Source organism: Anser cygnoides, chromosome 2, assembly GCF_040182565.1.
Source record: "Anser cygnoides isolate HZ-2024a breed goose chromosome 2, Taihu_goose_T2T_genome, whole genome shotgun sequence".
Classification (NCBI taxonomy): domain Eukaryota; kingdom Metazoa; phylum Chordata; class Aves; order Anseriformes; family Anatidae; genus Anser; species Anser cygnoides.
In genome coordinates this window covers 101,602,501-101,616,900 of record NC_089874.1, presented here as the reverse complement: position 1 = coordinate 101,616,900, position 14,400 = coordinate 101,602,501, and the positions used below count along the sequence as shown (strand labels likewise).

The 14,400-nt window shown below is 35.7% G+C and overlaps 1 protein-coding gene across 7 annotated transcripts in view; it reads left to right on the top strand.

Moving 5' to 3' along the window:
- ZNF407 (zinc finger protein 407) overlaps positions 1 to 14,400 on the top strand; it is a 338,196-nt gene that overhangs the window by 254,179 nt on the left and 69,617 nt on the right. The window contains exon 11 of one of the 7 annotated variants that reach the window (XM_066992728.1): positions 11,807 to 14,144. The exons of the other annotated variants lie outside the window; for them this stretch is intronic. Within the exon in view, the coding sequence (XP_066848829.1) occupies positions 11,807 to 11,820 (14 nt within the window). The 3' untranslated portion in view covers positions 11,821 to 14,144. Of the gene's footprint in view, positions 1 to 11,806; positions 14,145 to 14,400 lie in introns of those variants that run through there. 7 annotated transcript variants of the gene reach the window in all.

The window sequence follows — 14,400 nt, the reverse complement described above, 5'->3', positions numbered from 1 at the left end:
CCGGGAAGTGAGGGGTCCGTGCTTCAAAGCAAAGCTTGTTCTGCTGGAAGCAATTGGCAAAAATCTCCAGAGTATTACTTAGTTATTAGATGGGGTGAGGGGGAAAGTACCTTCTCTGGAATACTGAGATTGCAAGAGGTACTTGGGCAATGGACATAAATCTCACCAGCCCCACACAATCCTGCTCACAAGCCTGCACACTGTGTCACCCATACGCAGAGATGCACAGAGCCCCTCCAATGGGGCATGAGGATGTCTTGCTGTTGGGTAAATATTGCACCTGCCCGCACAGATCAATAGGACATGCCCTGGCATTCAATTCTTAACAATTCTTTAGTATTATTTTCTTTAGTTAGTCAACTGCATTTCTATTTATCCCCTGTCTTCCTCAAGCGTTCCTTGCTTTAGTACTTTATGAAATAATTTATTCAGACTTTCTTGATCCTTCTTGCTGAAGTTATAAATTTGATAGCATTGCTATATTGACTGGAATGTTACAGAGCAGTTAGCTTTTATTGTTTTTGTAATCTGAAGTATGTGATTTTATTGTTCATTTTTATATCTCAGATTTCATCGTTTATTAGAATTTTGAACTATATCATCTTCAGGGTAAGATTTATTCATTGTGCTAAATACACATTTTAAAATGCTGATTAATTAACCTGTAATTCATCCTCCATCTTAACAGTTAGATTTCAGGGTTTTCTTTGATACAACCGTGAGTGAAGGGAAATAAGTAAACGTCATCTCTGTCACAGTATTTTTTTGTCTCAAGAGACACTTGTAAGAGTTGCAATATCCACCCTACCTCTTCTTTTTGCTTAAGGAAGGAAAGAGTAGTAATAATTTTCTGGAGCGTTACAGACTTACATAGACTATATAGACTTGTATAGACGTATATAGACTATAGACTTTCCCGTCTCTCTTTCATTGCTCTGGGTGTGGGTATTGCAGGCAGAGATGGGAAGGTCCCACTCCTGTTTGTATGCCTGTAGTCCAAATCACAATTCTGTAATCATAATTTCACTCTGTAGTAATCTTGTGCTATTATATGTGATTGAAACTGAGATGTTAGCATTTATGGTCCCTGATCAAATAACCTAATCTTTAAGCACACTTTACATCCTCTCCTCCTCTAGGATTTTCTTCTTGATTTTGTTACTGAGGCATTTAGGCTATTTAGACATTATTTTTGGTAAATAAATTCTATATTACTTATGCAGTATGTTTAGATTTCTCTTAAGTGTACCTTTAAAAATATTTGTTATTTTTGGAGTAAATAAAATACCCCATAATTGTTAGAAGCTGTATCTTGCGTAACTAATACATATGCTCAAACATAACTGTTTTCCCATGTGTTCTACCTGGTGAGATTTAATTGCTTAAAATCCAAGTTTCCTACAGATATGTACACCAAAAGAAAGATACCTTATGTGATGTAATTACAATGTGATGTAATTAAATATCAGTATCAGTGGACAACTCACTAATTGTGTTTTTCAGCAGCTTCTTTTGGATGTTTGATCCTTACAACCAGTTTGTTGGTTGTTTGTTTTTGTTGTTGTTGTTTGTTTGGGATTACTTTTTTTTTTCTGCTGCTGAGCAATTACAATCAGTGTTTTGAGGCTTCAAATTGTCATTTATGTTCCTGCAATGGAAGCAAGGTTATTGGTAAAAGTGTATTTGAATTCACAATGACCCCAGTGAGAAATTGCCTTAGGTATTGTCCTATATCTTATGACAGTGATAACTTGTAAAGAATTGCGTTAATTGCAGCTTGTTTGCTTCAAAGTAGCTAAGTTTCTAATTTCTGTTTTGTTCCTTTTCAAGTATCATTTGGGACAGAGAAAAGATTGATACAGATGCTAAAAAGCAGGTTATGTTTTTCAAAGAATGCAGTTATTAGCTAATGCAGTTCATAAACTAATCTACAGTCTACATAAATTCTGGTCAGTGACAATCTTGATAGAAATCAGGAAGTAAGAGCTCAAGATAAATGGTTAGACTTTTGATGAAAAAAAGTAGAATACTTTGACAGCAGGATGAATGAAAATGCCATGAGTATTTTTAATCTACTAATCTTCCCTACCAGTTGTTGTTGTTGTTGTTGTTATTTCTTTTTAAGGAGTAGAGAAGTGATACTATATAATTTCAAAACAATCCAGGTAATTTAACATCACCATTGTTGCAGAGGAAGGAGAGAAGAAATGATGTACAGAGAAATTAAAGTCCAGTTCTATATACATGGTGCATAATTCACCTTTTAGATGTCCAGCTTCATGTTGAAATTGTATTGAACCCTCAATTCAGTCATACGTTTGTGGATGGAGGCCTATTTCAGGTTTATATAAGAAATTTGTTGAAGATCCATCAAGCAAAGTTTCTTCCTCCCAAAGGGCTAGTCTTCCTCCAATGTAGGGCATTGTTTTCAAAATTAAAAATGTACCTGTTTTTCTATGAAGAAGACATAAATTAATAGTGATATGCACTGCCTTTATTAATATGGCGAAAAGAAATGGCAATGCCAGATAGGGATGGCTCTGTTTCAAAAATGCAGCAGCTAGATGCATTAGCAGTAACGTGGGCAAATGTCTACAGGAACGTGCTCTACTATCTTAGAGAAAAGAAGCAGAGTGCTTTGCTTACTGCTGGCACAACTTGCTGCTGGTAGTGGTGTTCCCTTAGAAAGACCATTCTGAAATTCCAGTACCAGAGCTGGTCACTGGCAGACCCAAATCTAAAATAGTAGATAGGGCAAATGTAAAAACAAAATATCCCCTAAAAGTGGGCCATTTGTTTTGAGAGGTTGGGTGGGAGGAAGGACTCAAACTATTCCAGAAAATTATTATCAGCAAAAACCCTTAGCTGCAGGTGGCCTCAGGTTGAATAGCTCTGAATGTAGCTATTTTATGCAGGTAGACATTTGGCCTTCATCTCATCCAGGAAAACAGAGAAATTGGTTAGCCTTCTTTCCCCATGCATATCTTCTCTGCCATACCAGGCATGAATTCAGTAGAGTTGACATTTGGCCTCTTCTCCCTTAATTTTAATAGTTGTCTTTGAAAGAAATTGCCAAATTATTAAATGTTTAATATCTCAGCACTTAAAACATATCATTTTAAAACAGTCATGTATAATATTCTTTTATGTGCATATATAGTAAAGTGCACCTATATTTTCCTTTGTGTTTGATCATTAGCAGATATATTATATTGTCAATATATACTATGAATGATATTTTAAACAAACCTTCTATGCCTTGGCTGTAAACTTGAGAAAAAACATTGGTTTCACCTTAAGGTTTTAATTTCCTTATGTTTAGTATAAAATCAATACTTTAAGAGTGACTAAAATAACAACTAGACAATATTTACTACTTTTATGCTGAACATTTCAAATCAGAAGAACTTAGGAGGAGTGTCCAAGTTGTAATTTAAACATTTATAACCATCATTCCATTCTGTCTGAGAAAGCTTACTTTATTAGGTCTAGATGTACAATATATTCAATTAAAGCATCACTCCAGTGGTAAGAAGCATTTTCCTTAACATTAGGCATAGGTACTTGGATCTAACACAGTCCTTCACCCTTACAAGTCAGGAATAGTTCCTCTGATATCCATTAATTAAGATCATTCTAAAATTGCTAGAAAAGAATGAAAGAACTGGGTCCACTACATTGTCTTTAAAAATAAAGTTAAAAGCATGAATGTGATAATATGAGTGTCTGTTCATAGATGTATGAGTTAGATAAAGGGCATTTTGCCATTATGTGTCAGATTATTTTGACTTCAATTTTTCATTGAGGCATGTTGAGTTAAGGTGGTGCCTAATGTGAGTAATAGTGACAGAATCTGACCTTTTTATGTGATTTTTTTTTCTTTTCTCTAATGATAGCGAACCTCTGAAGTAAACCTTATACCAGTTAGAAGGTATTGCATTTTTGTTACGGTCTTTGTCATGGTGAGCCAATCAGAGTTGATTTTAAATCTTTTGTTCCACGATATACAGTCCTTCTTTGTCCTATCATACTTTCCAAAACATAGCATACCTAAACATTCAGAACCGGTAAGTAAACCACTTCTTCAGTGAATAGAGAGAGCTACAAAATAAAAGTAAAATAAAAAATCAAAAGGTAATTCAAGTTTCAGGCCAGATGCTACAATCATTCTTGCACCAACTATACCTCTACAATTTTGAATGCTCTGTAGATTTCGTTTAGTGGCAAAATCCTGCCCTAAATTGTGAAATATCAAGTCCAGAGGTAAAAAAAAAGTGGAAAAGAAGTGAGAGATTACAGCTCTGAGGGCAGTTCATTTTTGCCCATCCCAGCTCGAGGAAGGCTATTCCAGATTGGTCTTGCTTAGTCCTGTCTTTTTGTTTCATAAGTTCAAGTCATTTCACTATGTGTCCTTGAAACAGTTCCTTTGTCTGTGTTGTGAATCCTTGCCAAGTCTTTTCTGACTGCACAGGATGCACATAGCTATTGTACTGTCATTCACCCAAACAGTATGTCCTCTACAGTGACGCTATGCTTTCATTAGTATGGTAGGGCAAAAAAATATTTTTAATACTGATTGGTACTAAATTTTATATTCCGGTTGTGTATGCAAAATGGGTCCAAACCTGAACATGGATAACTTTTCAGGATTTAGTCGTGGAAGGAAGTATTATATCCAAGTTTATAAAACCGAAGTGAAATTACATGACTGGTTTGTTTGGCTTGATCCAGGGATGAGGTTTAATGAAGAGTTTTAGGGAAGTAATCAAAGATCGCTTGGTCAATAAGAGCAACACTGAAAAGTATGTAATGTCATTTGAACCAAAAAGTTTCTCACTCTTGCAACTGCGGGCTGATACCAGAATCACCAGCAGCAGCAATTTGTGCCTTTATTTGGTGATAAATTAAACAGGTCTTCCTGCGCTCATGCAAGCAGAAAGTAAGAAATGATCTCAGACTTTGTGAGTCACACTCTGCCTGATTAAATTAAAGGTACAGGAGATACAGAAAACTGCTTGCTGTGTGTGATTATTTCAGATATATTATGTTACTGACACTGCAGCAAAGATGGACGTTGTAGATTTGGCATACAAATACAACATCATTTGATCTAAACAGTGATGCTGAATAAGTCAAAAAAAGCACCAGTGACAAACTTTCAGCTGAATATACAGCCATGGAGTTTACCAACAGTTTCAATGTACTTTCCAGGCAGCTGATCTCAGATAGTGTTTTCCATAATCTGAGTCTGCTGAGACCGCTTCAATTGCATTTATCATTTCAATAAAGACTAAGTAGAGATTCATGTTCTGTCTTCTGTATTTTTCTTAGATTTGACATACTATGATGGTAGCTTTTCTCTTTGCTTTAAATCCTACTATATTTCTAGATAGACACTTTTTTTTCTTTTTTCTTTTTTTTTTTGGTAGCACTGGAAAGTGGTTGAGAAACTTTCTAACTGGAGTTAGAAAGCAAGTTAAAAAATGTCTTTTCATGATCGACTGCATTCATGCTCTTCCGAAGTGGAGCATAGTCTTTCAATACATGGGAACTGTGGTTGTAGCCATTAGCTATTCCCAGAGAGCCTTTTTTCCTAATCAAGCAGGACTCCATAGGGATGCAATACTTTTTATCTTTTTGGAGAACTCTGGTAGTAAGCCATTAGAAACAAATAACTCAGTTCTGAACTTTCTTCAACATCATATTGGCTCTAAGTGGAGCAATGCGATTTGTTTTTTATTTTGAGATCTTGTTTATTGCTGTGTGCACTGTCCTACAGTTTCATCACTGGTGAACTTAGGTGACCTTTTTATGCTTATTATTATCCAAGTTTTCAAAGACTCTTTGAAAGATCAGTTTTGTTAATAATTAGTATTAAATTTGCTATGCCCTTCAGTGGGACATAGGCGCAGCATGGTCCATAAACTTTCTTTACCGCTTTGTGGTATTTCTGTGCCTTCTTGATTAATGAGTCATTGCATATCATGATTTCTTTTCCTGGCATTCATCATGCGTTAGTTTGTGTTGCAACATTCTCTTTCAGTATACGTTATTTTATTGAACTCAAGAACCTTATGTATGTAATAATTGCATTTTTCATAGCTGTCTGACTTTTTAAATTTTAACATACCGATATTATAGGTGGTTGTGGTATTTTTGAGCAAAGCGAAATGTATCACACCACAGTAGTATGCTGATAATACCTGCTGGAACAGCCAGCCATTTAGCTTTATGTTATGTATTTTCCTGATTTCAGCTGGAGTTCAGGACTGTAGTTATATATTATTGCATTTCAGTTTGTCTTCCACATCTTGTTAATTTAGCAACTTAATCATTACTTTAGCTTTCTTATGTTGTTTGAGTTGTATTATTATTAACCAGATAATAAAATGGCCAAGTAGATTTTATTTATTTATTTTTATTTTAGAATTTGTTCAGGTGAGAAATTTAGTGTGTGATAAGCCAGGGTAAGAGTTTATAGTATATCAGTTGTTCTACATGAGGTTTTAAAGTGAAATAGTGCTCTACACAATTGCGTCACCTGACTTACCCCATTAATATTCTCTTGTAATCAAGTCATTAGGGTTGCATGCTTTTCCCCACTGCAACATCCCCTGTTAAATTGAGTAAAAATGGAAAAAGGGCTTTATGTAGTATTTTGTTTTCCCTTTGAAATATTTAACTTCTACTTGCTGTAGAATTACGTATTTAAACTGAATTAAGTTTGGGCTGATTTTTTTTTACAGTCATCCATTTCCCAAACAAAATCAGTAGGATTGTTACAAATGTCTTTCTTATATATATACGGAGACATTTTTGACAGATGAAGATTTAGAAGCAGGTTTTTGATGCCTGGATTTCTGAGAAGGTATTTGCATGTGCTGATGAGAATCCCTGCCATCTCTCATTGTGGGTGAATGTGTATCCCAGCTTCCATTTTTGCTTCTCCCTAAAACCAGAAGGTCAAAAACATTTCTAGAGGACTGGCACTTGTTTACCTAAAGCAATTCCAATTGGTTTGGAAAACAGAGAATTTAGCACCAAAACCAAAGCCTGGGTACTTTTAACTTTGTGTGAGGCAATGGAGACTGACTATTTTGATGTAGCCTCGAAATCAATTGTAACCGAGTTAGTTACTTGAGAAAGATCAGTTCCAGGAATCTATGGCCATAGCTTTACTTCTTACCCGTACCTCATTACCGCTTCAGTCAACGTGTTTTGAGGAGAAAATTCATGATATATTAATATGAGGAGTCTTAAGTATTCTTGTGTCTTTCTCTAAGGATCATCTTTCTAGCTATATTAAGAAATGCTTGTATATGACTTTCTGTGTATTGTATGAGATGAAAAAGGCTTTTTTTTCTTTTTCTTTTTTTTATGAGTACTGTTAATTCAGTCTGACAATAATTTGCACTTCTCATTCTGTATCTATACAAATTCCATACTAGTTTCACTCTTTCACTTGGAGATGCATCTTCTGTACAGTTGTATTCTTTGATTTGTATGTAGTTAAACTGGTGTAAAGTTAATTTTTGCACAGGTGGGTTCTTTCCTCTATCAACCAAGCCAGTTCAAAATTTTTAAGACCATACTGAACAGACCACTGTCATAATGATTTTCTCACCATTAAAGCTGTGAAACTGGTCTGGTAGCTGTATGTCTGAATGGTTTATTTTATTTTTTATTTTATTTTTTTCACTGATGTAGCTGAATTCTTAGAGTCTTACAAGCCAAGACTTACTTGTACAGTAGTAGTAAAAACCTGAGATACATGCTGCTTTGCACAGACAGGTGCTCAGCCTTTTTCTGGAAAAAAAAAAAAAAAAGTATTTGTTGATTTTTCTTCTTTTTGAAAAGACTGAGTTATGATACACATTAATGGACTAAGGAGTGGAATGTTCCCTTGACAGGTAAGAGTCTGTACTCATATTTGTTCAATAGTAAAACCTTATTTTCCAAGCAATCTTACTTATCTTCTTTTGTCTACTAATCTGAAAGTATCTACGTGGCTGTATATATGTAAGCCAAATTTACACATATTCAGAAAAGCATTTAAAATAACTTTTAGTTTGCATTCAATATTTAAGGAGGTTTTTTGTTGTTTAATGCAGCAATACTGAGTGTAACAGCCATGCTTTCAATTAAACCAGTAACATTTAGAGGCACTTCTTGGTCCAGTTTCCTAAGCAGACAGGAAAATGCTGGGTCCATCACATCAGTATTTTCCAATGCAGGAGAAATCCTTCCAGGCTTTTATATTCCACGATTCAATACTTTGCAAAGTATATACAGGTTTTGAGCAGGCACATTAGATGGCAAAATCAACCTGCAAATGATGATGTGTTTTTAGGCCTTGAACAAAAGCCGAAGCAGAATACTGTGTTAAAGGTTTCTGGTGAGAGCTACACACGCACACAGCGTTGTTTCTTCTATTTTGTAGCTTTGATCTTTATTATGACGCCAAAAATAAGTCAGTGCCCTTACGGGAGGGTTACATACTTCTTTAAGTGGCCTATGCTTTTAATCCTCCTACAAACAGATTAAGTGTATTTATCTTTTTAATATTCATCTTCTACTTAAATGTGGTTGCCTAGCCCTTGTGGTTAATTACAGGCAAGAAAGGTGTTCTTTTGATGTCCTGTTATACTTGTCTTTGTGTGAGCTTATCACAGCTAGTCACTTAGAAGTCAGAGAGTTAACATGCTACATGGGTAGTTTTAATATCGAGGAGCTTTTTTTTTCCCAATAACCTTGCTAGAAATGCTAGAAGTAGAATAAATGAGAACAGATTTCTTATTCAGAATACCCCCACTGCCATAGGTTACATTTGCTATCCATTTTGATCTATCCCAGTCACAGCCCACAATTTGGGCCACAAGTAAATTACACTTGGCAACTTTCCTAATTTTGTTAATAACACTAAATATGAATCTACTGAGACACCGACGTTTGCGGAAACATATACGCATTTTTTTTCAGTAACAGATTAGTAGGGAAAACCTGTGTTGAATGCATAGTCCAGTAATTCAGCAATATTTCAGTTTTAAATTCAAAACAAAATTGCATGACATGAAAATCAAGATTAAATATTTTAGCCTTTCAGGACTGTTTTTCTAATACAATAAGACTTTTGCATTTCCTGTATTAACTTTTTAAGTACAAGGTAAATTAACTTGACTTTAGTAGCCACAAAAATCATGTAATACCATGTTCCTTGTATGCTAATATTTAGAACCAGTTAACCATTTTCATTAGACTTTGGTATTGCATATTGATTTTTTTTTTCATATTTTCTTTTTCCTGGAGGGAATGAAACACTTTTGCTTTTAAAACAATGAAGTCAGTTGAAATAGGCTTACAGATTTTTATCTAAAATGTAAAGATTACCATCAGTGTCTGGGTTGCTACCATTAATAGATGTTTAAGTTATGCGGGATTTTGTCTTACTATGATCAGTCTTTATTTATGTAAAGTAAAATTCTGCCACCACTTTACTGATACACATTTAGCAGGGCAGAACTCTGGATCTGTATTATTAAAATGCATGGAGAGCCTATCATATTCTGGGCTTCTGCTGAAATATGCTTTTAATTGAAGCAGAATTATAGCTATATATTATCAATGTGAATCTAGTTAAGAGTACAGCATTGGCTGGACTGCTTCACTGTTGTGGTAGTATAACAGGCTATGCATTGGGGGGTTGAATTTAAATACAATCATTTGTGTAGGACAGGCGCTTTGCACAGGAAGTGATCAAATGAAGAGTCGTCTGCAAAATGGGCACTTCCACTTGGCAAGAGAAGCAGTGTCTGTCCTTGAGAAGAAAGGCTAGATCTGTGTATCCATTGATGTTTGTAGTTGCATTTTAGATAAGCATTTAGTGCTCTGAAAAAGGAGAGTAGCATGCCCATATATAATTTAACAGTGCCTTCACATAGCAAAGAATTTTGGACAATAAGTCTTTAAAATTTGCTTTTTAAACAAGGGAAAAACAAAGAGAGAAAGAGAAGGAAAACAGTGACTTAAAAAGTAAACTTTGGGTGATTAAAAACGAGCTGGAGATTTTCCCTTTTTCTCCGTCTACAGTCCAAAAGGCACCCACTATGACTTTGCATGTTACATTTTGCTGTGTTTCTGTCGCAGAATCCTGAGTAGCGTTTCAGACAAAAGCCAAAACATTATAAAATAGGATCCATGCATTTCCCATTGTAATGTGCTACACAGATGCTCAGTTCTTACCCATGAATCTTAGAGTTCATGTACTTCATTTTAAGAGCACAACTAAATTATTAACATTGATTTTAGGAGAGCCAATTGAGACCTTAAATATGTGCGCTAATGTTTGCGTGATAGGAACCTTAGTTGGAGTGCTAATGCATTTTTAGTCATCATACCTATGTTAAACGTATTGGGGGGGGAAAAAGAGAAGTGAATATCTGAAAATGAATTTAAAAAAAGAACTGCAGAAAAATGTGAAATCATGTTCATGTCAACTGCTTTTCCTAATACCAGAACAGACAGATCTCCAATACCATCGAAAGGTGGTACATTTGGAACTGACAGAAATGTGTGGTTATTCCACCGTGCAACACTGGGCCGGTGTTCCTCACTGTCACAAGCTATTACTGATGTGAGTCAGATTAAAAAAATCCTTCTCCAGCTGTTTCGGATGGCTTAGTAAAGGATGTTATTCTTCTCCTGGAAATCTTGGTATGCATAAAAAATACAGGTGTTTACAGGAATACTAGTTAGGAAGGAAGGATATGTCAGGCAACTGACATATCTGTTAACAGACAGTCATTAGGAGTGAACTGACTTCCTCTCTTGACCAAAACTTTTTTAATAGTCTTGAAGAAAGTTTGTTCAAACTTTGTGTGAAATATCTATTGGGGTCTAGATCTTGAATTAGGTGGAAAGTACTGATAAGAAATACTCTGGTGCTTCCATCATTCCTGTGCAAGTGTCATAATCTCTTCTTCTATGCCACAGGTTCAGCTGAAAAGTTTTCTAACCAGACAAGGTGGCATTTAATGTATTTTTTTATAGTTGCAAGAAAGAATCTTCTGCTCCCAAGTAGGTCAGGAATTTCAACTGTTGGGGACATATTAGTACATAAATACCAATAGATGAGCAAAAAGAAATTAAAGTCAGTTTTATAACACGTTTGTCATGCACATAAAAGAAATTTTGGATGCCAAAGTATAGACCTGCTTCTCTGGAGGGAATAAAATTTAGCAATGTAAGTCCAGTTGCTTTAACACAGCATAAATTCCAATAGTGCAAGCAGTCTAAAATTATCATCATCAGTGAGTATGCTAATGAAACCTTGTTTTTCTTGTAATCTCAAACTGCAAAAACAAGTCTTTGGGGCATAATAAGATGATAGCATACGGTATCTGTTTTAATAAATGATGTTCAGATTGGAAATATCGTCTGATGTTAATATGTTTTGAAATCTTTGTTGTTCAGCTTTTCCTTTTTGGTGAATGCTGTAGTCCATGGTGGCCACAGACACAGATGGAACAGATCTGTGTTGATGATTTAAAAAAAAAAAAAGATTTCTTCCCTTGTACTAGTTAGTGACTCAGTGTTGTCTGGCATAGGGTTATTTTGTTGACTGATCGCCACTGAATTTTTATTTATGCTTTTTAATTAACAATTACAGTTTAAAAACCTCATATAAATCTATGGTCTGTGAGGGGGGTAGTTGTTGTTCAACTTTATTATGTTATTTTAGTATGCAGAAATATCACAGTATTAGATTTCACTAGGCCCTTGTTTTATAGAGGTTCTCTTTACCTTTTAGAAGACGGAAAATGACTGCTTCATTTTGGGTGACTCTTTGTTCCGGTCTATGTGATTCAACTGCAGCAACTCTTCTTTAAGAACAAGAACCTGCAAGCTTTTTCCTCATTTTTTTTACAAAGCATATTGCAGCTAAGGACTGTTTAACTAATACAGTTTTATGGGTTATAATGAGGGCACTTCAAATCATATTTGCCTTTAATTTCTATAATATTATTGCAACAATGAATAAAGTACTTAATTACCTTTCCACCATGTCAGGGTCTTTCCTTTTTCCAAATATGCTATAAGAAATAAGCACAAAGTATTTAAATTGATCTCTTCTTATACTCATCTGCTCCCGTAATTGATTCTCCCGTATGGAAACCTATTCTTTCTGTCTGTCTACCAGAGATTTCTTTGCAAAGGTCCAGCCCCAGCAGGTTGATTACACACTTGTTACCTGTAATTCAATACAGCAGCGCCCTGTTTACAAAGTCCAGATTTCCTGTGCTGTCAGTTAGGGCAATCAGCACAAAGACCAAGAGCTTTTGGAACTAAATAAACAACGAGAAAAACATCCAGGGCTGCCAGTAACCCTTCACAGGTAATTTAACAGCCTTTGACTACAAGGCATCAGTTGCTGTAGATGTCTGCCGAGTATGAAATCTGACATTCTCCCTTGCCGTGCTCTGCCGATGGGTCTGCCTGTGATCTCTCACCCAGGCTCACCGCAGCTCCTTCTGCCCTCGCTGCCCCTGTGCCCACCAAGCCACCTCGCGATGACAGGCACCCACACCTGCCTCCTGTCACCTCCGGGCCGTGCGCTCTTCCAAAAGGAGCAGCAAATCAGTTAAAATTCAGGGGTAGTGAAGTTAGAAGCGCTCCCTCGTTCCTCCTGCCTTTCCCCTTCGGGTCAGTATCCCGGCCAGCACGAGCTTTCTGGACTCTTCTTAGAAGCGTTTGAATGCTAAGAAAGAAACTGCTCGATTGATTCTGCATAAATTGGACTCTTTTTATTACAAACAGGGAACAGAAAGATCACTATTTTCTTGGACAGATTATTTTATTGTCTAAAGCTTTGTGTTTATGTATTTTTAATTTAGCTTGTTTTAATTCTGATGCATTTGGTGCCTTTCCTGTCGATTCAGATAATAATTAGAAAAGCTATTTTAAAGACCAGTGACGTACCAAAGCTGACAAAAAACATCTGTGAGGATAAGAAAAGAGAGGCAGGGATTCATGGATCTCTGTAAAAAAAGTTTGCATCTCTCACTTTAGCAGTCAAATCTCTTTGCTAGCAAATAGTGTTACCTATACAAGCTTAAAAGTGCATCTGTTTAAAAAACATCAAGCTAGCAAGTATAATATATGTAAGTTAAATGTTTATTATTCATATAAACAACCCAAATTATCCAACAAATAAGCATTTTATTGGGTGACTGCAACACACTCGGATCATGGAATCTTTCCTGCCTTCTTTATTTATTCCTAATCTATATATATCTGTAGGAATTTTGCAGACTTCCGAAAAATCGTGCTATTGTACTAATATAAGAACTGAAATTATTTTAAAAGTCTGGGAAAATCTGTCCTTTAATTATGTGTTTTAAACACAAACTGGTTCCCTGTTCTATTTTTACACTTCCACTGATGAATTTCTGAGAGCCTTCTTGTGGTCAGTTTAATAGGAGGTGTTGTGCAATAGACACTCCCTGTTGCTTGATTCAAGTATCTGCCCTGTAATTCTGCCTCAGGGAACATGATGATGCAGCTGTAGATACATGCATATCCATGGCTGAAAACCAAATGTATATATTTAGTGTTAGTTCAGTTGTTCTAATTATTTGCTGTATCTGGTTTGGCAATGAACATACAGACTTAAATTATATAGATGTGATTTGGGCATAGTGTTGGAGAGGAAGCATTATGTGGTGGTGTTTTTTTCTTTGTAATTACATTGTTCTCTGCAAAAGTAGAGGCTGAAACACTGACAGACCAGAGGCAGTTTACTAAAAGAGTAAGTAATTCAAGTGAGAAATTCCAAATTCATTTGGGGATCTCTAAATCATTTCTGGTGTTTCTGTCCTTGAGGGGGAGTAGTGAAGAGGATAATAATAATGGTATTTTCAAGCAACACAGTGAGGTCGGAGATCTTACTACGAACAAAACATTATAAAGATTTAACTATTTTACAATGTGTGGGCACAGTATCAATTAACGATTCTAGTGTAGAAAGTGCTAACATGATTATAACTGAAACGAGCTGTTTGGCATAGGGTGGTAATCTATGGGAAGCAGCCTTGTCCTGCATGGACTAGCTCATGGAAACTTAGGAAGCAGGCAGTGATGACTTTCTATGTGTGATGTTTCACACTAGTGGGTCAGTGGACATATATACATATATATATATATATATATATAAAAAGTACATACATATATATAAAAGCAGGATAAGTTGCATTTGACTGTTTCAGCAATGGCAAACTGCCAGAGGAAAGCTTTTGAGATGGCATATGGTCTCCCACCAAGCTGTAGCTCAGTTATACATTGAGGAGTCACTACAGCTGGATTATAATGAATCCTAGGTTAGGCTCATCTTAGATAAATAATGGG